Source organism: Heliangelus exortis, chromosome 1 (assembly GCF_036169615.1).
Source record: "Heliangelus exortis chromosome 1, bHelExo1.hap1, whole genome shotgun sequence".
Lineage (NCBI taxonomy): Eukaryota > Metazoa > Chordata > Aves > Apodiformes > Trochilidae > Heliangelus > Heliangelus exortis.
In genome coordinates, this window is record NC_092422.1 from 61,087,182 (window position 1) to 61,109,910 (window position 22,729).

At 39.0% G+C, this 22,729-nt stretch overlaps 1 protein-coding gene across 1 annotated transcript in view; it reads right to left on the reverse strand.

Moving 5' to 3' along the window:
* Positions 1 to 1,811: 1,811 nt before the first annotated feature.
* The window catches only part of NCK2 (NCK adaptor protein 2), an 84,648-nt gene continuing 63,730 nt past the window's right edge, over positions 1,812 to 22,729 (reverse strand). Inside the window, exons 4-5 of the mRNA XM_071744707.1 lie at positions 10,962 to 11,683; positions 1,812 to 3,219 (exon numbers count right to left, since the gene is read on the reverse strand). Of these exons, the coding sequence (XP_071600808.1) occupies positions 3,025 to 3,219; positions 10,962 to 11,683 (917 nt within the window). The 3' untranslated portion in view covers positions 1,812 to 3,024. The remainder of the gene's footprint in view (positions 3,220 to 10,961; positions 11,684 to 22,729) is intronic.

The window sequence follows — 22,729 nt, forward strand, 5'->3', positions numbered from 1 at the left end:
ATGCACCTATACCAGCCACGTATCATAAGAAAAGTCAGACAAAATACCATAAAGAGAAATCACCACTTCTACTCCATCCATCACAAATTATTTTAGCCTTTAATGAAACTCAGGTCACCACAATTCCTCTCATCTTACACCCCTCCCCATCCCCTCTCACACCCAGTCTCAAGCTTTGAAAGGGGCTTTAAAAAAAAAGAAAAATAAGGGTGAGAAAGCTACATATAAAACTGGAGAATAGAAATAAAATCCATGTCTACTGCCCCTTTCTCTTCAGCGGTTAGTACTGAAGATTGTTAATGCTTAGGGCCAATCCAACAAATGAGGTCAAAAAGGCAACAAAACTTGCAGAAACTTATCTTAATGAGCACAGATGGGAACAAATGAATAACTATTAATGAGACTGTTGAATGAAGAGCATGTTGATTAAATACAGCGTGGGCAAAAACAAGATGAGGCTTGCTTCAAAAAAATATAACACAAGTTAGTGATTCACACTGCTGGGTTGTAAACCAAATAATTGCTTCCAAAACAAAATACTTTAACAATTCACACCTCAATACACAAAAGCTGCTTACAGAGGATCAGGTAACAAAAAAGGAAAAAAAAAAAGAAAAAAAATTTTTTTTTCGTAAATCCATTAGAATACAGTGTATGGTAAAAACTTCTCTTACACATCTATTTGATTTAGTTCTAAGCTACTAAGGCTATTAAGGGGTTAGGAACTAATAAAGCTTGTAAAAAGGGACTATTTCAAAAAAGTGAAAAAAAGGATTGTAAGAGGCATATGAAGGCTCCTGGAACAGGAAACATGGGGAACGTTTCAGAAAAATGAGCAAGGGGCATGAAAGAGTAATTGCAGTAATCAGTTTACTGAAAAGGAAAACCATTCCCATATATAATTTTTTTCCAAATACTACAAAGAATCAATGAGACTGCAAACCAATTCACTCAAACGTGGAAATGCTCATACAACATATAGTTGACTTCCTTAATATCACTGCCATACTCGGTACATGCTTAGATCCACCTAAATAAAGACATAAGGTATTAGAAGGCAAAAACCTACATTCTCTGCAGAACTCACTTATGAAGTTTAAGAAGCAGCCCAATGGAGTAGAGTTCTTCTGGAGGCAGATTGTAAACAACTGGTACTTCTCACCAACTTCCTAAGGAAAGCTTCCATATTCTTAGAAGACAGTCATGGGGAAATATTCTTCAGGATAATGCATAAACATTCCGGGTCGAGCTAAGTCACTGCTTTCCTTCATGAAGCTGGACCAAACAGAAGTGTCACAGCCCAATTTTTAGTTAATACACATACAGAAAAATACAGCTGTTAATTCAAATACAGTTGTCAATTCAGATCAACTTACAGAAGTCAGATTTCAAGAGTGGTGGGAAAATCGTACGTGTGAAGAATTTCAAAAATTGTACTTGCCTCTTGGGTCTGAGCAAGACCACAATTCATTTGCTTAACCTACACTGTACTTGTGCACAGAGGTACTTGTACTACCACTGGCTGAAATACAGAATAGGTAAGAAACGTGTTCTAAAGGCAAAAAGGTACCAGGAAAGAGCTCCATCTTGCAGTTTTCCTTAAAGCTATGAGCGGACATACTTATCACAGAAACAAATAACACAGAGCTCATTAGACTTTGTGTCACATCAAACTGTCCTCTGCAGCTGCAGAAATTTTCTTTTTTAGGCCACACAAATTCCAAAACAAAATAAATTCATTTTGCACTGTATTTCACCTTGCTAAAGCAACACCAGGACTACCACCCAAGGATAAATCCAGTACTCCATCATGACATAATACCTTTTTTATTACAATATCCAAAAAACTGAGTATGCAAGAGTTTGAGATCTCACGATCCCTTCTTCAATCTCAGGAATGTGCCATCTAAAGACTGTATATTTAAACCATAAAGGAGTTTAAATGTAAAGAAAAGAGAAAAATGCATTTTCTTCATAAACATTCTGTGTGTCTCTTCCTACCAACCACGCCATCCTCTGTAAAACCCGAAGATTTCTTTCTGTAAAGCAAATATATATATAGTGTTGGTAGCCCGCCCCACCCCGTCCCAAGATCAGTTTTTATTAATCTTCTGTATTAGTGTCAACAATCAGCTACAGATACATATTACTTTGAGAATTAAATACATAATCGTTTAATTCAAACAAGCAGAAGGGCAAGAGGAAAAAGCATTATGTGGATGGCACATTTGGTTGTAGATTACCAAAACATTCAGGCTTTACAATTCAATGATTCTTTCTCTAGTAATCAACTTTCAAATAAATTTTCTCTTTGTTGCAATTACAGACCAAAATACACTAGATAGTTTTCTTTTTACTACAATCTTACCATAGTAGTTTAAGAAGTACTATTACAAAATGCTTTTAATTAGTGTACTCTTTACAAAGAGTCAGAGAGGCAATGTAATAGCAGAGTACAGTGTAAAGAGTGCTTCTAGGAACTAGGAGTTTTCTGTAATATACTACTCGGTAAGCGATATAGCTACAGAACTCACAGCCACAACTCTTACATCTATTCTTCCACTTAAGCAGCTGCAGCTTCAGTGCATTCAACTTGTGCCCGATGTCTCTGAACGGAGAGTTCTGCCTGTGGGAGCAATCTGAAGAGATTAACACTGGTTTGAATTGAAAACACCCCTCCTTGATCTGAGCTAACTATGTAAACGTACACAGGAGAGGGGAGTTTTGAACTCAGCCGGGAAGGAGAGTGCTTGCCACGGCCACCCTAGGGAAACTCTCAACCTGAAGAGAGGTGGTCGGAGATTTAACAGAACTGGAACACAAAAAGAGGCAAACCAAACGAAAAAAAAAAACCAAAAAAACAAAAAAGAAAAAAAGGACAAACAGCAACCAACAGAGCAAACACTTCAGAAAGAGCCTATTCCTTAAGCCTGCTTCAGATATTGCTCTGCTCTATAAAAGTGAATTTAGGACCTAAGGCTTGTAAGTTATAAGAGGCCCAGGTGGCCAAGTCCATCTTCAACGTCACTGAAGTGCTTTCACAAGATATAGCTTTTCCCCGTGTTCACTGGTGAAGATGGGAGCCTTTTTGTAGTGTTCCACCAACTCATCCATAGTATTAAAGCGACGCTGCCCAATACAATAGACATTGTCCACGAGCTGCACCTTGAAATGTTTGTTCTTCCCCGATGCCTTTAGAGATACTGAGAAGTCACTGGGCTGTTGAGAAGAATTCAGGAAGACAAAAAAAAAAAAAAAAAAAAAAAAAGAATTACATAAAAGTGAACAAAACGAAGGCATAATTTTGTGGTTTCAGGAACCAACTGTGTCATAGAGTTGAGTGTAATTTATGCTCGTCTTTGTTCCACAGCTCAGTGCTTTAGCTACTTCAGAAACCCAACAGTCTATTATTCAATAAATAATTGCCATCATTATTAGTGTGCACAGTGAAGTAAGCTAAGTGAAAGCTCCCCAGATGAACAGTCTGAAGTTGCCAATTACATGACTAAATTGCAAATATTATCTTAGTCTCTCAATCTAAAAGCAAGAGAATGTTGAGCAGAAGAGAAAAACTTTCGTCGTGTATGGTTTCCTTGTTAGAGAGTCCTGGCTAAAACAATTACTGCAATATTGCTTGGGTGAGATGAAGGAAATTCCCCATACATTTTTTTTTTTTTTTTTAGAGCCATGACCACTAGAGGGCCATTCCTGCTTTGCATTGCAAAAGACAAAACCACATTCACCGTTTATCTTCATTACCACATGTATGGGAAATAATTTCTCCTATTGAGTACACCTTTTTTAAAAAATAAAACTATAAAGCTACAGAATAAAAACACAGTAAAAGTATCACCATCAAACCACCACCCATGAAAGACAAAGCTTAAGTGCTAATTAAGTTGCACAGAATAGAACATTTTCACATGATAAATCTCCTTATCTTGGCAATTGGTTGTGTTAACATCGACAGGGCTGTCATACAAGCAGCCGGGATGAGACCATTCTGGTTTCTGCACCCCATGCTGCTGTAGGATGGCAGAAATCCCTCACTTTCAGCTTTACTCCATCTCATGGCTGGCTGTGGAGATGGGAGCACAGGCTTTGCTTGCCCCACGAGTGGTGGCTGGATGTGGCTGTTGCCAGCCAGCAGGAAAACGGAGTAATAAAAAAGTACACACCAGAGTTTGTAGCAAGCACTGAATGGGGATACGTGATGCCTGATGCACCAGGAGGCACAGCTGCAGGGTCTCTGCCCACTCAAGAGACAGCTTTAAGCAGAAACCCCTTAAGACATGCAGGTGCCAGACTTTGAGACCCAGCCATCCTCCAGTCCCTTGGTCCTCCTCCCCATCATGACGCTGCTTCAGGTGGGCCAGTGCTGCAAACCTGAATTTGTCCAGGCTAAATAAAACCCAGAGGAGACTGTTTCACAGCCCTGAGAGCAGCTGCAGGGGGGAGTGAGCAAACTTCAGTTCACGAAACCACAACCTCCAGACTCCTCTACACTCCATCTCGTGGGTCAGACACACACGGAGTAGATGCCCAAGTAAGCTGAAGGGTAGCATCTTCTCAGGCACACTGTCTTTTCTCCTGCAATGATGTGGGTCTCTGCCCCCACATGTCCCCCCAAAATCGTGTGCTTTGCATCTCCTCTGTTTTATACGGGTGCCTTCCCTGCCTTCCCTTCTGACACCATCTGCCCTGCCCAGAACAAAGCTCCTGCTGGGCCTGCTGACCTGGCTCTGGCCCAATTCCCGATGCTCACACCTCAGCTTTGGGCAGCAGCATTTCCCCACCTGCACAGCTGAAGCCAAACACCTCTGGTCTAACCCTCTTCTATCTTGAGCCACTACATTTCAGATCCACAAGCAACACTCCTTTAAAAATTATTTTGTGTTATACCCATAGGAGAATTACTTCTTCCATCTACAACCCACAGTCACCAGGTCTTGACCAGGTTAATGCAGACTCCACCAGGAAAGCTGCCTCCAGCACGGAGCAGCTACAAAGCCACCAGCTCAAAACACACCCAACACCCCTGTGATTGCCAAGAGGAGAGGACTGGGAAGGGTGGGGAAAAGGGATGGGAAGAAAAATGTGTATAATAGCATAACTTTGGGGTTCTTAATGCTCCACCCAAGATATGTTATGTGCCCTGTCACCCATCCCTAAGCTCCAAGTTTGAAAATTGCTATTTTAAGCTAGCTAGCTCTGATATTAAACTCCTGCCTCAGGAAATTCAGGGCATGGGCACTGGGCAGCATGCTGATTGCTGTGCCCTAAACACAGGCTAACAGGCAGGTCCATAGGGTCTCTTCAAGGACAACACTCAAGGGAGCACTTACAGACAGAGGATTCAAAAAACAAGATCAAGTCTTGCTGACCAAGTTCTGCTCCTTCCATGGGCGATGCCTAATGCCAAACAAAAAACAGTAACCAAAAGGTTCTCATTTAAAATTGCAGAACTTAAAAGTGGGAAGTTCAGAATGTGAACAAAACACATCTTTGTTGTTTTAGGAACAGGAGAAAGGTTTAAAAGTGAAATAATCACTTAGTGCTTAACAAAGTTTTAATATTTTCTGACAAAGCACAGTAGTTTTCAGCATGACAAAATTACAGGTTTTCAAAGCTCCCTGTATCCGCTCAGAACCGCTACCTTCAGACCGGAAAGCTGCTTGAATAGATTTTTTGATCTACTGCCCTATGTCTCAAGCAGTAGCCAGACTTAGACCTTTGTGAGGTGATCTACACAACACGTTAAATACTTTTCCTGACATTTTAATTATAACTTTAATGAATTAATATTGTCCTGAACTATTGTCCACTCTTCCCTGCCTCAAAACTGCTACTTAGATTGATGCACAAATAGAAGACATTATGATTGCTTAGTTTCTCCAAAATATGTTACAAAGTTTATTCTTTTTGTGATCTGTTTTAATAAAAAAAAAAAAAAAAAAAAGGCAGAAAGGCTGATCTAACTCTTTTGAGAGCCATCATCCGGTACAGGAGATGGAAGAGCTCAAACAGCTGCTGCAAGAATCCTGAAACCCTTTCTTGGCCTCAGTGTAGTAATTTCTATAGCACTCAAGAATAAACAGCAAAAGCTACTGGAAATTCATTTTTATTTTGGCTCTTTACCACTCCAACAAACATGCAAAATGGTTAAAAAAAAACTATTTGAAAAAATCTCTAAATATAAACTCCTGTTCTTAACATTATCATTTCAAAGTATGCTGGTTAGATTCATCCTGAATTGCTTCCCTGCTGTCATCCTTGGATTTGCTCCAAGTTTGCTTATTTTATTTACTGTTAAAGCTATTTTGTTTCAACTGCTGGCCATTTTTTCTCCCTTCTCCCTCTTTTTGCTACATTTGGATGTTTGCACACTAACTTTTCTGGGAATAAAAGCCTCACATACACCAAAAGAGGCACATCAGAAGTAAGCCTTAATCCCTGAAATCCACAGAGGAGTTTATGATTTTGCAACAGAATCACAAATCATAGCCTCATGGCAGGGAACCTGTGTGTATTTAGGGAAGACTTAAACCTGAAGTTAAATATGTTCCTAAAACAGAAAATTGAAATTAGATATTACATACTTGCAGCTCTTTAGACCACGTGTAGTACTTTGAATTGTTTGAGATTCCTTTATTTTAACTCCTCCTTATGACTAAGATGACCATGGAGTAATTGGTGCCTACAGCATATGTGAAAGACAACAGGCAGGAAGAGGTTCCTTTGTTTTTACTACCTTGACCAGGAACTTCACTGTCTTTTCACGAAGACAAGTTATAATGTGATATAATGGAAAACACGTGAAACCAGGAAAGAATGTTCCCTCTTTGCAATCTCCGTTTGAAAATGAAACAAGAAAATTTTATCGTAAATGGCAATTCTGGGAAAAATAACTCCCTCTGAAAGCCTTTATCTGATCCTGTAGCTTTTTTTTTCTTTTTTTTTTTTTTCCCTTTCTCCTTTCAATCCAGTATCGCTTGGCAGTGCCCTTCCTTTGTAGAAAATATTCTTATGCACTCATTCTTCAGACTATTCTAGACCCTCTGAGCTCCCTACTGTGAGCCTGCCCTGGAGCTCACATCCATAACCAGGTTTTCCCTCACTCTTCCTCCTACTCAGTCACCCAGCCAAAAACCCAAGTCACAGCTCAAAGGTCTAAGGTCAGGCTGGACAAAACCATCTAGGAGAGTGAAAAACACCTTTTTCTACACCTTCCACCTCATTTAACTATATAAATAAAAACCCTTTCTATGTCATGTTTATCATGTTGCAAAATCAATGCTACATGGGTCAGAAACATGAACTGATCTTCAAATACTACTCTAATAATGTTTTTCTTCTTCCATTTAAAAGGACTAGCATATATCCTTAAGTATGCCTTAAAGATAAACCTTCTCCACCTCTCCACTGTACCAATCAATCACAGCATGTCACAAACATGACAAACGCTTCGGTTTTTGAACAGTTGCCACATTTCACTGATTCTATTCAACATTTGCAGGATTTAAACCCCAGGAAAAAAAAATGGAACACTCTCCACGTGACAGAATCGGCACCTCTAGAAGCATAGAAACCCTCAATGTGTGCCTCTTCCCCCACCTCTGCTGTAAATATTGCTGGACAAAGAGCACAGAAGCTAAATGTGACCTAAAGGGACTGAGAAAAGTCCAGTCGCACCTACAGTCCTCAAGATCATCTTAATACACCAACAACTGTCAGTATGATCTTAATATTACACTCTGCAACCCCACTTAGAATTGGTTACTACAATTTAATAGCTTTGATAACTATTGGCAGAAGGAAGCCATTACTTCCTAATTAGTAATTGCTTCTGAAATCATCCAAAAAAACTGCACAGCTCATTCACGCTGATGAACAGAACTCGTCGGAGAAAAACCCCATCTTCTCTGCTTCATGGGAAAAGACATAAGGCTGTGAAACAGTGGTTTTTGTCTAATCACCAGTTTTGCACCCACTCCTTTGAAGCTTAAGGGTGTCTGCAGCAGAGGATCTGCTCAGAAGCTAGGTGTGGTGTGGCTGCCTTCCCTCCTCACCAGCCACAAGCTATTGCTGCTTCCTGTTAGCTACAGCACTAACAAACACACTTGTTTCCAAGGTCAATCTGAACAACCCCCCCCCCTCCTCCTTCCAAATTTGCTTCTCTCCCCCGTGGAATCTTAGATCTTCAAAGCATGACACAATCACCTACTCAACTCAGGCCAACGATGTCAGCCAAGGCTTGTTTGTCTTGTGTTAGGTACCACACTGACAGAACAAAAATCTGACCTTCTGCAATTCAAAAAGGTTAAGAAGTTCCAGTACAGAGGCTGCATAGATCAAATCTGCATTATTTGTTCAGGAGTGCTACTGAAATGAGACAGAAAACTTCCAGCTTTTATCAACTGAGCATAAAACAGAAAGAAAAATCAAGCATTAGTGCTAACTAGGTATTTTCCACTTCATCCTCCTCCTTCTCCAAAACTACACTGAGGTTACTCAGGTATAACACAGCTGGTAAAAACACTACGAGTAGGCAACTGTGCCTGTTACATAAACTGTGGGCTTAAATGGTTCACACAAGTCAACAGTTCTAATAATAGTATTACATAATTAATGAAGCTTATCAGGCTCCTAGCTACCTGACATGAGTTCATCTCAGGATATTCTTCACTATGGAAGCATCCCTTAGATCTAAATGCAACTGAGGAGAATATTTTGGGCTAAAGGAATCTAGCTGTGACACAAAGATCTGGTAAATTATAGAGAAACCTTGTAGAATCTTGCAACTACTAAATTTTGAAATGTAAAAGCATGACAGTCTGATCAAGTGGATACAGAATGATAAAAACATCCATCTAACCAGGGAGAGCTCTTCCTGGCTCAGTAACAAGAGCAAACTTTTATATAGACAACTTTTTGTAACTGGTGACAAAAAGCAAAAGAAAACTCTAAACCAGGTCAAAAATCAGGCATGAGATCAGCAGGACGACTCAGTTTAATCTATGGGCTTTTTTAGAAAGAAATAACCCCTGCATCCACAGCTTTAATGTGTGGGTCCATAACGTGACATAATGGGAAGTGCTGGTCTGCTGGAAAGATGAGGAAACTGGGGAGCTGACAACTTGGCTCTGTTCAGAGTGGTCTCTCTAATATAAAGTTCTTCACTCTGATCGTGCAGAAGCTCCTGGTGAAGCCTCTGTAGTCACACATGTGAAACACAGCAACTGTCACAAACTTAAGAGTTTAGAACTAAGTCTTGCTTTGTTCCATACACAGCAAACTTGCACTAAACCTTTTATGATCTTTTTCCCCAATGCCATCAACTATGTGCATTCACTTATTAAATAACTCCTGGCATTTTGAGGGGAAAAAACCCCAAAACAACCAAACCACAAAAAACTAGCAATTACCAGTGCTTTTGTAAGTCACATACATAAACCAGTTATCTGATGGTATGATACATAACGATTACAGCAGAAAAAAAATTGAGATGTAGTAAAATATTTCTCTAAACCTAATAAAACCTGAAAAAACTCTCAAGCAGTACTAAGACAGACATTTACATGCATAACTACAGTTTTTCTCATTGCTAAAAAAAAAATCCTCAAATACAACATCTGTGAGCTGCAAGACCAGATTCAAGATTAGAAAAATTAAAAAGCTTACCAATTCAGCATTTTTTTTCCCATGTGTGCAAAAAACATTCTATAATACGACTTGAGTAAACTTTCTGGAATTCCAGTAAGTGTTAGATGCTGGGAAAAACTCCACAAACAAAAATTTCTCCAGCAACAATGTAAGCAGCAATTTTTAAACTGCTTTGAATACAAGTGTTTTTAGTATTATGAAGTCATATTAAATTAAAAGGTTACTGTGTTCTTTCAAGGAAATTTGTTTACTCTAGAGGTAGCCTCTTAAAAGCAAAGAGCCACAGCACGATGGTCACCGTGACATGGTGTATGCTGAAAAACGGCTGTGCATTTATTTTAATTAATGCATTATTTTTTAAACTCCCCTTCTGGCACTTTTCCCAAAAGACAGAAGAAAACTGATGGTTATGGTCTCAGGATAAACCCAAATGCAACACCCAGAGCTGAAAGCTAGCTTCTACCTGCTGGACAAACACATCCAAGGATACACTGCACCCTGTATACTTGCCTGCCCCTGTCAGACAGGATGCTACCTTGAAGAGACAGCTGAACTATTGTAATTTAATGATTACCATAATCCTCCAGTGGCTTTCTACATTTTAGAAGACTGTATGCCTCACACCTCAGTCTTTTCTTCTGTTGACTAAACAAACTTGATTCTTCTCAGCCTCTGTAAGTCAGTTTTTCTGAATTTCTATTTTTCTTCCTGCTCTCCTCTGGTTTATTTGCCTTTGCCTTCATTTATTGACTATAGTTACCTAAGGAACTCAGTGACACAGAGCTTCGAAGGCCAGTTTGACAACTATCATGTCTTCTGCAGAGCAAATTCATCAAATTTAATGAAGTTTAAGGAACCTGTGTTATTACTCCATTAAATTCAGAACAAAACAGACCGATGCAACAATTCCATTTCAAACTGGCTTTTAAATTAATGACCAACTTTGCAATTCACAAGGATTATTTTATCTTGTAGCGCTGTAAGCTGGAGGAGCACTGCAGATGAGGAACACATGAAAAATCAAATCGAAGCCTGAAATATTTACTAGCTTCTCCACCAATTCAAAGGCCTGGATTAACAGAGACCACAGCTCCTGAGTTTCTGTCACTGTATCTCAGTAACAGACCGATCCTCAGCAAGAAGCAGCAAGAAAATTGCTTGGCAATGCCAAGGTGTTGCTCGCTTCTTGAAGGGTGGAAAGCCCTTCTCTACAGACAGGGTTAGGGTTAGGGTCAGGGTCAGCTGTCACGCTTGCTAACCCCAGCCTGATGGGCTGAGCACCACTGAGTAGCACTTACCGAAGATTCACTATCTCTAACAAGGAAGTCTCCTTCCACTCCCCTTTCGTTGAGGGCACATTCTGCTTGGTGCCGGGTAACATTCCCATAATACCACTCTCTTCCAGCAAACCGTCCGGTGGAAGATGGTCCCGTGTAGCTTATCTGAGGCGGATGGGAAGTGTTAATGGTAGGACCATCGCTAACGATTACTACATAGTTTTTAGGAACCAGACCGATTTGCCCTCTGGAATTTTTACATTTCCACCATTCCGGGTCGTTTTCTGGCTTTTCGATGACTTCCATCGTTTCCCCTTTTTCAAAATTGAGCTCTTCTTCTGTGACGGAGCTGAAGGGATACAGTGTCTGAACAATGTGGAGTACTTTGGTGCCCTGGCCGTTAATCATGGAAGCGCCTTTCCTTAAGCTGAGGAAGCTGGGGGAATCAGCAGTTGCCTCCTCAACCTCCTCTACCACGTAGTTCGAAGGAAACCAGCCAATCTGTCCATTGTAGCTACCTCTCCACCAGCCGTCGCTGCATTTCTCCATGACAATCACTCGGGAGCCTTTGACCAGGGAGAGTTCATCCTCCCTCTCCGCCACATAGGCAAACTTCACGTAGGCTGGAATGTTGAGGTCGTAAATCCGGTCGGCGCTGCTGCCGTTGGAGGGGTACTCGGCGTCCGTGCTAGGAGTGGGTGAGGCGTCCCTTGCGCTCGTCTTTCTCTTGGTTTTTCCCAAACCTGTCAAAAAGAGAGAAAAGGCGAGGTGGTCACTCAAGAGGGCTCGTCCCCAGACTGCAAACTCTGGACTTGGTGACACGCTCCTCCGTTGCTTGAACAACGGAGGTGTCAACATAGTCAGGAAACAGTAGCACCTTCAAAATGTTATCTTTCACACCACTAGGGAAGGGGCAGTTTTATAAAGGCCCTCTTCCCTTCCCAGAAGTACCAAAGTTCTAAGATACTTAAAACTCGTGGTTTCTTCCTAAGGAGAACAGCTCATCACTGTAATGACTGCACATCTTGCTGTTACGTGTCTTAAAAATCTAGCCAAATGATTATGGCTTTTAATTTTAGTGACGGCTTTAATTTTCTTCTGTTGACTAAACAAAACTTGAGAGAAAAAACTGCAAAAATAAACTAGCACAGCAATAAAAGTTTAAGTTTCTCTGCAGATTACGTTTTGCTCTCTTCATTCTTCTGGTACTCCCCAGGTATCTGCAGCTGCAACTCCTTCCGACTGCAAGTCCCCTTCTGAAATCCACACCTCTTTCATCTGCATTTTATCATGTACTACTAAAGCATAAACCTGACAGGAAGACCATTTGCATACATTCCCCTGTAAATTGTGAATTCTGTCAAGCTGTCATTGCTTTAATTATAGCATGAAATAAAACGTACAGAAGAAACAACAATAACATTAAATACATAACTTTTTTCCCCCAAAAAATTACAGGAATCATGCTAGTGTCTATTTAAATATGAAGAAAAACTGCACAACACACTCGGTGTACTTTTCAAACCTTTGCAGCAAGGACTGCTTAAGTTTATATATAAACAGAAATATAAAGTGAACAAATATCCTTTCTCTTAGGAAGTTCACTTATAAAAGTTCTAAAAAGAAAATAAAAGATTAAGTCTTAATATAGTGCAATCCAAGCAACACCCAAAATGTCATGCAGGGGACAGAAAGCAAAAACTAACACAGAATTAGGAGCTATTGTACTATTCTCTACACTTCTAGAGCCCTGATAGCAGGCAAGAAGTTCACCCGAGAAAATATCAGTACACATTGATTACAGCAGATTGAATGGAAAAAAAAATTAAGTAGGACTTTCTTTCCTCAAATAATCTGCTAGAAGGACATTTCATTTTTAACAATTCAGGAGTATTTAATCTGGCCACACCACTGCTGAAAAATGTGTTCAGTTTTAAAATATATATATACGTATGTATGTACATGCATATACAATGACTGTTTTCAGCAAAGCTCTTTGTTCAGTGCAGAACTACCTGGTTTATTTCACAGGGTTAGCTGTACAGCACAGACAAATATTGCACAGGCAACCACGTAGGGATTGCCAACTAGAAGGGTTAAATACACTAACTAATACAGTCTGAAGGTCTCAGAAGGCAGCAGAAAATTCCAATGATCCTAAAGTGTTTCCTGACCTTTCCCAGCAGCTCCTTGCTTCCTGCTGGAGCCTGCTTACATCCTAATTTCATTCTAACTACATCATTTCAGCCGAGGGCCAGCGGCTGCTTTTTCAAGCAAAATGAGGGGGAGAAGCTTATTGTACCAGAGGAGACAATTGCAGGAAAAGAGTGTCCAAGCAAGCAGTAATTGGAAGTAGGCCAGGCTCTGATCTCTGCCAAGGACTGGAAATTTTCATCAGTTTAGAGATCACTTTCAACCAAAAGGCAAGGGTGTATCAGAACTAAGGAGCTTTAAATCAGAGTGATATAAACAAACACAACTTGAGGGTCATACTGTTAGGGAAAGGGGGAAATCACTTGTGAAAACTTCACGGAAAACAAGCAACTGTATTTCAATTGATTCACTCCATATAAAGCCCTATACTATGACCCAACATTCCAGATTAAAAGCCTAGGCTCTTATGGGCTTTGTAACAGAGATATGCAGCACTGCTTCTTAGAATTACAGCAGAAGAATAAATAAAATTAAACAAAACAAAAAACCTGCAGATATGAAGTAGCTGGCAAGGAGAAAACTGGTTGAAAATCAGAGCACAGAGATAAGTGTGAGATATGGGGACGTAGTGTTGACAAGAACACCATAAACTGAAATATCTGGAGAAGAACTGTTGATGAACAGGTGAAATAAATTTCTCAAAAAAAACATTCTGATGTCTGACAAAGGTGTCTAAACATTAAGCAAAAGGTTATAATCCAAGCACTGTCATAGGCTTCATAGTTTCACTGTTTCATAGGTTGCATTTTTTTTCCACAACTCTTTCAAGGCTGTGCCTGATGTTTTGAATATTCCTTTCTATCCTCCCTGTTAAACACAAGCCATAACAACATTGGAAAAAAAAAGAAAAAACACCAACAGAAACTTAATTTTTTTTTCCTTTATTGATAAAGACAGTAAGAGCTATTCAGTTTAAGCTTAACACTTAACGTAACCAAACTTCTTAAGGTTGCTACGGGGTAATAATTAGCCTTTAGCAATAGCAGTGATGTTCACCAAAGATGGTGTTTCCAGCTGGTTTGACCATGGCGAGTAACTATGCAGAGACCCATCTGCAGCCAAGCACAGCAAAGGGCACGCACAACATCAGCTAACACTCATTTTCTGTGAAGTTACCACATTCATAACTGCATCTATGACAGAGGAAGAAACCAGTTGTTCCATGAGCAGAATGAAGGAAATCTGTTCCTGTTTTTCTCCTCGCACCTCCTGCCGCAGTGTTACTCCTCTGCCTCTCTCATCCCCTGCAGGATCCACAATGAGCCCTCTTAACTATCTGACTGCCTTTGCATTCCCAGCTCCTTCTTACACCTCCAACTCCCCCTCTGCAGTCTCCAAAGTGCCCTCAAAGTACACTCCATCTCCTCTGCTGTAGCCCACCCTACCTGTGCTGGGCTGGACAGCACAGTGCTTGGCACCCTGCTGCCTTTCAGCCCTGCTTGGACTAAGCAAAGAGCTGGGATTGCTCTGGCTCTTCCTCTGGAGAGGGACACCACCAATGATCCTCCCAGGCACCAAGCTGGAGTAAACTAGTTAGTTTATCTCTGCCAGTCTGTCAAGTTTCTTTAAAATTGGCTGAGCTATCAAGGGTGGACAGATGGACGGACCATGACAGCTGACTGTGACAGCATGACTAGTGAAAGCTTCATTTCCTTAGGAAACAAGTCTAAAAATACAATTTAGTAGGATGGTTCATCACAACTAAGCAAGAACAAAGTTAGGATGTTATAAACTTTGTATGCATTTATGACAAAAATCACAACTCCGTTAAAAAAAAAAAAAAAAGTACAGTCAACACGAGTCATCTCTGGAAGAGTAAATACTGACATAACTTGCTACTAACAGAAATGTTTCCTTACTACTATTTGTAAGGGTATCCCTGTTCTCATGTTCGAATGGAATGAAACCCATGCAAATCTGACGTCTGAATGAACCCAAACCACCAAAGGAATCTAATGTAAAACAAAGCATTCAAGAACTTTAGTAGTCACGCTTGAAAGAAGCAAATATACTTGTGATTGTACTCATAATTTTGGCATTTTTACTGTCTTTGTTTCAATTAAAACTATCAATTGTATTTTCCCATTCTGACTCATTCGTTACAGTTCACCTGAAGCAGTAATCCTTTGTAATAGAACTGGTTGTTCTAAGGAGAAATGTTAAGCAATGAATTCATTTTAAAGTGAGAGGAAAAGACTGGGAGCAAAAGCATTGCAAAGCAGCAAAGAGCTACTTTATGTTATGGAGTCTTGCAGGAAGCAAATGGTCAGAATCTACAGCTGACCCACATGAAACTACTTAATTTTCATCCTTACAAACAAGCGGCCGAGTGATGTGAATAGGCTTAATTTTTAGGTGTATATCTTGCTGAGATTAAAAAAAAAATTGATTAGAATCATGTCCAGAGATGGGATCCACTGCATAACGTCCTTCTCCCTGCAGTGAAAGAAAACCTCTGGCACTGAGGTTAGTCCTAGGGAGACTGAGAAACATGCCTCTTGCTTGTTCATGCCCTTTTCCTTTTCCTTGCTCAGTTGTGGCTCTAAAGAATAGCTTGTTTTGCGAGCAGCAGGCTGAAGGAAGGCTGGTTTCCTATGAGTTTGCTTCCTGTCTTAATTAGCAAGTGTACAAACCCCAGCTTTGCACCCTTTCTTTACCAGTTTGTCCCTGTGATGCCCCTCCCATCACACCTGTAGGTCCTGCAGCTCACATCTCCAACATCCTCTCCCTGCTGTATCTTGAGGTCCCCCCTGAACCCAAACGTGGTGGAATTTCCTTCTGGTTGGTCTCATTTGCCTGAGGCTGTGATAATGCCACTTCCTTTACACCTACCTATGTCTTCTGCCATGCTGGCCATGCTCCTGGCCCAAAGCTTGGCTGCCTGTCAGACAGCACAGATGCCCTGACTGCCCAGCCCTCAGGGGCTGAAAGGATTTCTGCCACCTTCTGCCTTGAGTGAAGGCACTGAAATGAGGCTGCCTAGCTATGATCTTTATGAAAATTGGTGCTGAGGACAAACAAGTGTAATTATCTTTAGAACTTCATCCTAATGCATGCTTTATCAAACACATTATAACCACTGGTAAAAAATCATATACTATTTGCCAATTACTGTTTATATTACCTTTACTAGAGAAAGCCCATTTACAAAACAGTTACCTTCTCCTTACTTTAGGAAGACTCATTTGATGAGTCTTTCCATGCTCCTGCAAGCTGACGTTCTTGCCTGAAACTGGTAAGTGACCACATTTTGTGTTTTAATTGCTTTTGCTCATTGTCAGAGGTGAAAGAATGTGATGTGACACTGATGTGTCTGTATAATGCATCTTTGCAGGCTTAGCCATACTTAATTTATTTTATAAAGTTCTATTTAAAAATAACATGTACTAATCACTGAAAATATTTGCAGCCAAGTTGTCTACCATCTCCTCCCAAGACTGCTTCCTAAATTTATTACATCTCATGTGGTGCTTAACTTTAAATAGACGAAATACACTCGCATTTCTTTTCCAAAAGAATTTTAAGTTGATTTGATACCTCAGATAACTGACTTTTCCATTTTTCCATATTTTGTATATAAAAAAGGTCAGTCAATATCCAAAGAGCTGGCAAGTGGAACTAGTGTAATCTGAATTCTCCAGATCTCTTTTATAAAACATTCTCTGATTTTAATACCTCAGTCATAAGCAGAAATATTTTCTGTAGCTTATCTGCACATCAAATTCACAGGAAAAAAAAAAAAAAAGCACCTTTCAGAAAAAGAAAACTGTATTGATTTGAGGAATCATAAAGGCAACAGTAAACTATTGCCAAAGCAGAATTCCTCAATCCAGAACTGAATTTCTGAAAGAGACCATACAACTAAATATGCCAGGTGCAACTGTTTAAGAAGCCTCCAACAACTTCTTGTTGGAATATCAAAAGCAATTAGGGAAGGAGAAACACCCCCTCCAAGTTAAGTGACAATAAAAACCACTGCAAAACCAATGACAAAAGCACCTCAATGCAACCGAGTTCTCGGAAACTGTTTCCTCTTTAAGGGACTGGATTTCTCCGAAACAGTGTCCTTCAAACATCCTGTACCACTCTTGGGGTAGCTAGTTTAAAGTCTAAATGTACAGCTAGAAATACAATAGCAAATTCTTCAATGCTGCTACATCCCCTCTTCCTGTGGCAATTAAGAGTATCAGCATTTTTTGTATCTGCTTTCATTGTTCTATTTATGTATTTTAATAGATTCTTTTAATAACAAGTCAGAACTGTTTTTTGTATCATGTACTAAACCTTGTATATTTGAAATTAATTTTATAACAATTATTATGTATTATTACAAAGCTGTAAATCACAAAAAACCAACACAAGTATGAGAAGGGTCAAATATATGTCTTGAACTAATAGTACATCAAATACTGCCAGCTACTTTCTTTCGTGGTTTATTTACAAATAAAACAAGCTTTTTCTCAATTAAAAACCTAAATTATGCTGTATCACTGTCAAGACACAGGAACTGATACTAGAGCTGAATTAAAAGCACACTTATGTACAGTCAGAAACAAAGGTGGGTAAAAAAGGGGGTGTATTTCTTTTTATATCTCAACTGAATTTCTGTAGATATCTTTATTGTTTAAGTCCTCTAGAAACAGAAATGTGATGCTCTGCCCAGCTGGATAGGCAGGCAGGGCTAGTGATCCCTGTTGCCTTCCCAACCTCCTGGCTCCCTGTCAGCTCCCAGGCTGCCCAAAGCAACCCGAAGAGTTTTGCTCTGCTGTCAGGTTAGCACCCAAACCTCAGGGTGTAACACAGGGTTCTGCCAAAACCTGATGGGCTGGGGCTCTGCTCTGGGGGGCTCAGTGCCTCCCTCCTTGCACATGATAAAAACTCTCTTGAGTTCAAAGCTGTTCAGCATCAAACTGACCAATATAAAAACCAAAGGTGTTTAAAAGAGGAAAAGTGAGAAAATCCTGGGAACCAGTTCCTTCAGCTTCTGCCTTAAATCTTATCCAGGCTGCTGCAACTCATTGCACAGGCTGTCAAAACATGGATTTGAAGCATAACACGAATGAGTGCTAGAAAACTTATTTATGGAAATAAAAAAATAAATAAGTGATCTTTCGTTTCCAAATTACCCAGAGACTGGAACTGCTTTAAAGTACTGCCCATTCTTCTCTGAATTAAAAAAAAAAAAAAAAGTACTTAACTAAAATTTTAATACATCTTAATTTCTGTACCTTCTCCTAGTGTAAAATGCTTTAAACAGTACTACTTGCTTTATGGTTACAAAAAGCTATAGAACCCACCACAAAGAGCTTAAGTACAGTATGTTTGTTACGAAAGTATTTTTATTTTGATCAGATTATTAAAATAATGCTTATAATTCCTTATAATTCAAATTATAATTGAATATTATAATTCCTTATAATTCAAATTGAAACAAGGCACCCCAGGACTGAAAAATTTAACATTACTGTAATCTCTCAAGACAACTTCAATTAAACTGCTGAAACATTCAAGCAAAACAAGTTTGAGGCTGATAAATTTAAGGAAGTCAAACAAAGAAGCTAAGAGAATTCCCAGTATAAATACCTAGAGCAAGAGCTCCTGCAAACACCGAGTAACAGAAATCATCTCTGAAGGAATGAAAAAAATTTTTTTCTAGCAACTTGTTGATTTTACTGACTTACAGAAAATTCTAAGAGATCAGTCTAGCTGAGATAGAAATAGGTTTTATTTCTCTCAAATATAAACCCAAGTTTTAAAGAACAGCTCACCTAGTTCTAAAAGTTTTCAAAGACAAGGTGACACCAAATTCTCATTATATCAAGTGGTTTATGTTAGATGCAGTAGAAACAAGCAAGTTCAGCAAAACTCATTTATATTTAAAGGTAACCTTTATTTAATGATTTAGACAGATTTTATATAAAATACTTAAAGTCATTATTTTTCTTGTGTATTTACATAGAACTGCAATTCTATCTGGCCTCACAAATATTCAGTTAAAAAAACAATTTTTTTCTGTTTACCAAACAAGGTATTAATCTCCTAACACTAAGGCTCTGAATTATAATGCATATGAATGCATACAGTTAATAAGTATGCACAGTGTACAGTGTCTTTTCTAAAACAAACAAAAATATGTATTAAAAAATTCATTCACCCAATACAGAGATAAACATGTAACTTCTTTACAGCTGGACTACCCAGATCGGACATTAATTTAGCTTGACATTTTATTTCTTCTTTTCCTTCTTCTTATTCTTCTTACTATTATTATTACTATTATTACTTTAAATTAACTTGCCTTTGGTTCTTTATTAGAAGGGGATTTATCAGACTGAAGTTTCTTATGTTAGGCTGAAAGAAAACCCAAACATTTCTGCACATTTTCAGTCTGCAAACTCCCACCTCTTCTTCTCTCCCTACGTTTCCAGGCAAACATTCCAGGCCAAGATGCACATGGAATAGTCAGTATTTCAGAAGAAACATCTGCACCTATAGCTCTCTTTAAAGTACACTGCTATAAATACCAGAAATCTTCTATTGTATTTGTGATAAAGAGATGAAGCCTTACATCTCTATTAATGACTTTTTGTATCTTCTTCAAGAGAAGCTGCACTAGAGCAAACCAGAAAATGGAAACTCTTTTTTAAATTTCAAAGTAGAATTCTGACTTTTCAACAACCAAGCTGTGTTTTTCAAATACAGGAAAAAATTGTGTCAAAAGTTTCCCACACATCCAATGCTAATTAATATGGAGGTTTCCATAAGGAAATCAACTTAAACATATTAAAAACAACTACTGCATTAATTATTGTAATTTCCACTGTGTTAAACAAGCCTATCTGTTAAGTTCAAATTCCAGTATAAGATTACCAGTTTCCTGTACCCAGAACATTTGAGAGGAAGAAGTTAAAATGGAAGATGTACTACAGGGACATATGTGAACTGAGTTTTCCAAAAGCAACAACACACGATCCAACCACCTTATAAATGTTCTTATCCCAAGGGGAAAGCCAAGTAGATGAAGTCTTACTAGGCAAATTTAAAATGGCCTTGGGATTTTAAATCCTCTGTGGAATAGGAAAACAGCTGTCCCAGTCTCAGATAGAAGGCACTTACAGTGAATAGGGTTTCTCAAGATCTGTGGTTCCAATTTTGTATACAAACTTAAATTGAAGACAGCTTGCTTTAGATACAGCCCTTTCTTTCAAACAGAGATTACTTAAAGATATTTTCACTTACTTTGTAATCTTGTTAATGATGCTTTCTTGATTTTGTAGGATGCCCTTATAAGAAAATACAATCAGGACTACCTTAAGCCTAGGGCAGCCTTACCATCTTAAGAGCAGACATTATAGGTATAGGGAAAACATATGGTATGCCTGTAGGACTTCCAGTTCTTCCTGTTCCCTTCATGTAGAGAAGGAAAGCTACACCATTTTACCTTTCCTTCACAGACACTATTGACAAAGAAACCCCTAACATGCATGAGATGCTTGAAACTGTCTACCCCAACACATGACCTTGTCCCTCAGTATACAACAGCTTATGTTCCCTTCTCCTACAGCATTTAATGGAGGGAGAATTGCCATTTAGCTATTTCACATTTACATTAAGTAAAAGAGGTGCACAGGACAGCTCGGGATACAAATCCAACTTGTTAACATGAATACACTCAATTTCTTATTTTTTAAAAAGTTAAATAATACAATAAGCACAAAGGAGACTACCCTGATATAAAATGATAACCCTCCAGTGTAAAGATTCTTCTAGATAAGCAAGACAGAATAATAATATTTTGAACATGGGTGATAATAGTACTGATTTGGTCTTTTCACTTCTTGCTGGCTCGGATTTGCTCTCAATTCTATACATGCAAGCAAAAGGCTTTATAGATGTTATAAATAGACTGAATTTCAGATCATCAAGCCTAAACCTGAACAGATAAATTACAAAGCACCAATTACACTGCCCCTCAACTCAAAGAACTGCATTGGAAAAAAAATGATGCAAATACTGACTAAAGGGCAATCTCACAGCACCAAAAAGTTCAAGATAGTCCCTCCTGGACGTAACACGGTCAGCTGCTCCTTGAGGTTAAAATGTTTTATTCCTGTTGGCCCACACCAACACCTAGCATGATGTAAAGCCTTAGTAATTCTGCTGCAATGTCAGAATGACAATGCTATACTATACTAACGTTTTCAAACATTAAATAGCATGTTACAAAAAAACCCAAGGCATTAATTACTTTTTTCTTTGGAAACCTCTGAACTCGTTAGAAGCCTGTCAAAGATACTGTGATTTTATTCAAAGCTCCTTTTAGGATACCAAAGTAAATACTAAATTTTCATTAACTTCCTCTCTCAGTTGCAATGCCCATATCTTCATCAATCAAGGACTCTCAGGTTATTTGTAACTACATACAAAAAACTAGACTTCCCCCTCACTGAAGGGGAAGTAACAGGGGAAAACGGCTCATCTAACAAAATAGCCTCTGAGGTCTGTCTTTCACAACCAAAACACAAAACCCCACAACTTACACAAGACCAAAACCATTTCTTTTGTAGGTTGGAACTTAATAATCAATTAAGAAGTAATGAATCTATGCAATGAATCTATCTTGTGTTATGGAGAACAACTTCCCAAAAGAACATTTAAGAAGTATCTAACAGGTTTGTAAATTGGTAGAGCCCAGGAAGGAGAACAATGGCATTTTCACTACATCAAAACACATTTCCCATTTTCTTTTATTCACAAGGTCCCAAAGACTGCTGAATAGAAGTGATGGCAGTGATTATGTACAATTTAGATGGTTTACAGCCAAAGCCCTAAATCAATTTTTTGGTGCAAAATACAGCCACAAATAGTCACTTAGTAGAAACAGCACCCCTGAATGTCCACCTGGCCAAACCTGATAACCCATTCACATCAAGAGCAGTGTCTGCTTTCCTGAGACCACAGAATCTACTTGTCAATAAGCAATCAATCATGTTTACCATTGAAGTGACTCACAAAAAAGCCACCTCTGCCACTGGAACCCTTCTCCTTAAAACCATCAGAGGTGGGCATTCTGTCTCACATATCAGGTTTGTTCTGGGTATACATTGCATGCATCTCAACTCTTGCTTTATGGACACACCCTACAAAACATTGAGACTCAGGAAAAGGAAGGAACTCTTTCCTCGTACATTCTGAGAAAGACCCCCCTTTTTTTTTTAAAGGAATGATAATTTAGAAATTTTGTTTGCATGGTATGAAAACACATCACAAATGGCCACCTTTTTTGTTCAGGTCTTCAAAGAACCTGAGAAACAGAAAGCAATGGAACTTGAGTGGGACCACAGATAGTAAAAGAAAAAAATTAATACTCCAAAGGACTCTGGGAGAGTCTGTTAAGGCTCTGTTAAAACTTTGCCTTAGTGGAATCTTTTGCCTTGGCAGAGTAACAGAGTCTCTTAAGGCTGCCCAGGGCCTCAAAAAAAAAAAAAGATCCAGTGATACTGAAAGAATTATTTCCGGGTGTATACTGTAGGAAATACCTACACTTATATCAGAAGAATTCCCCAATGATGCTA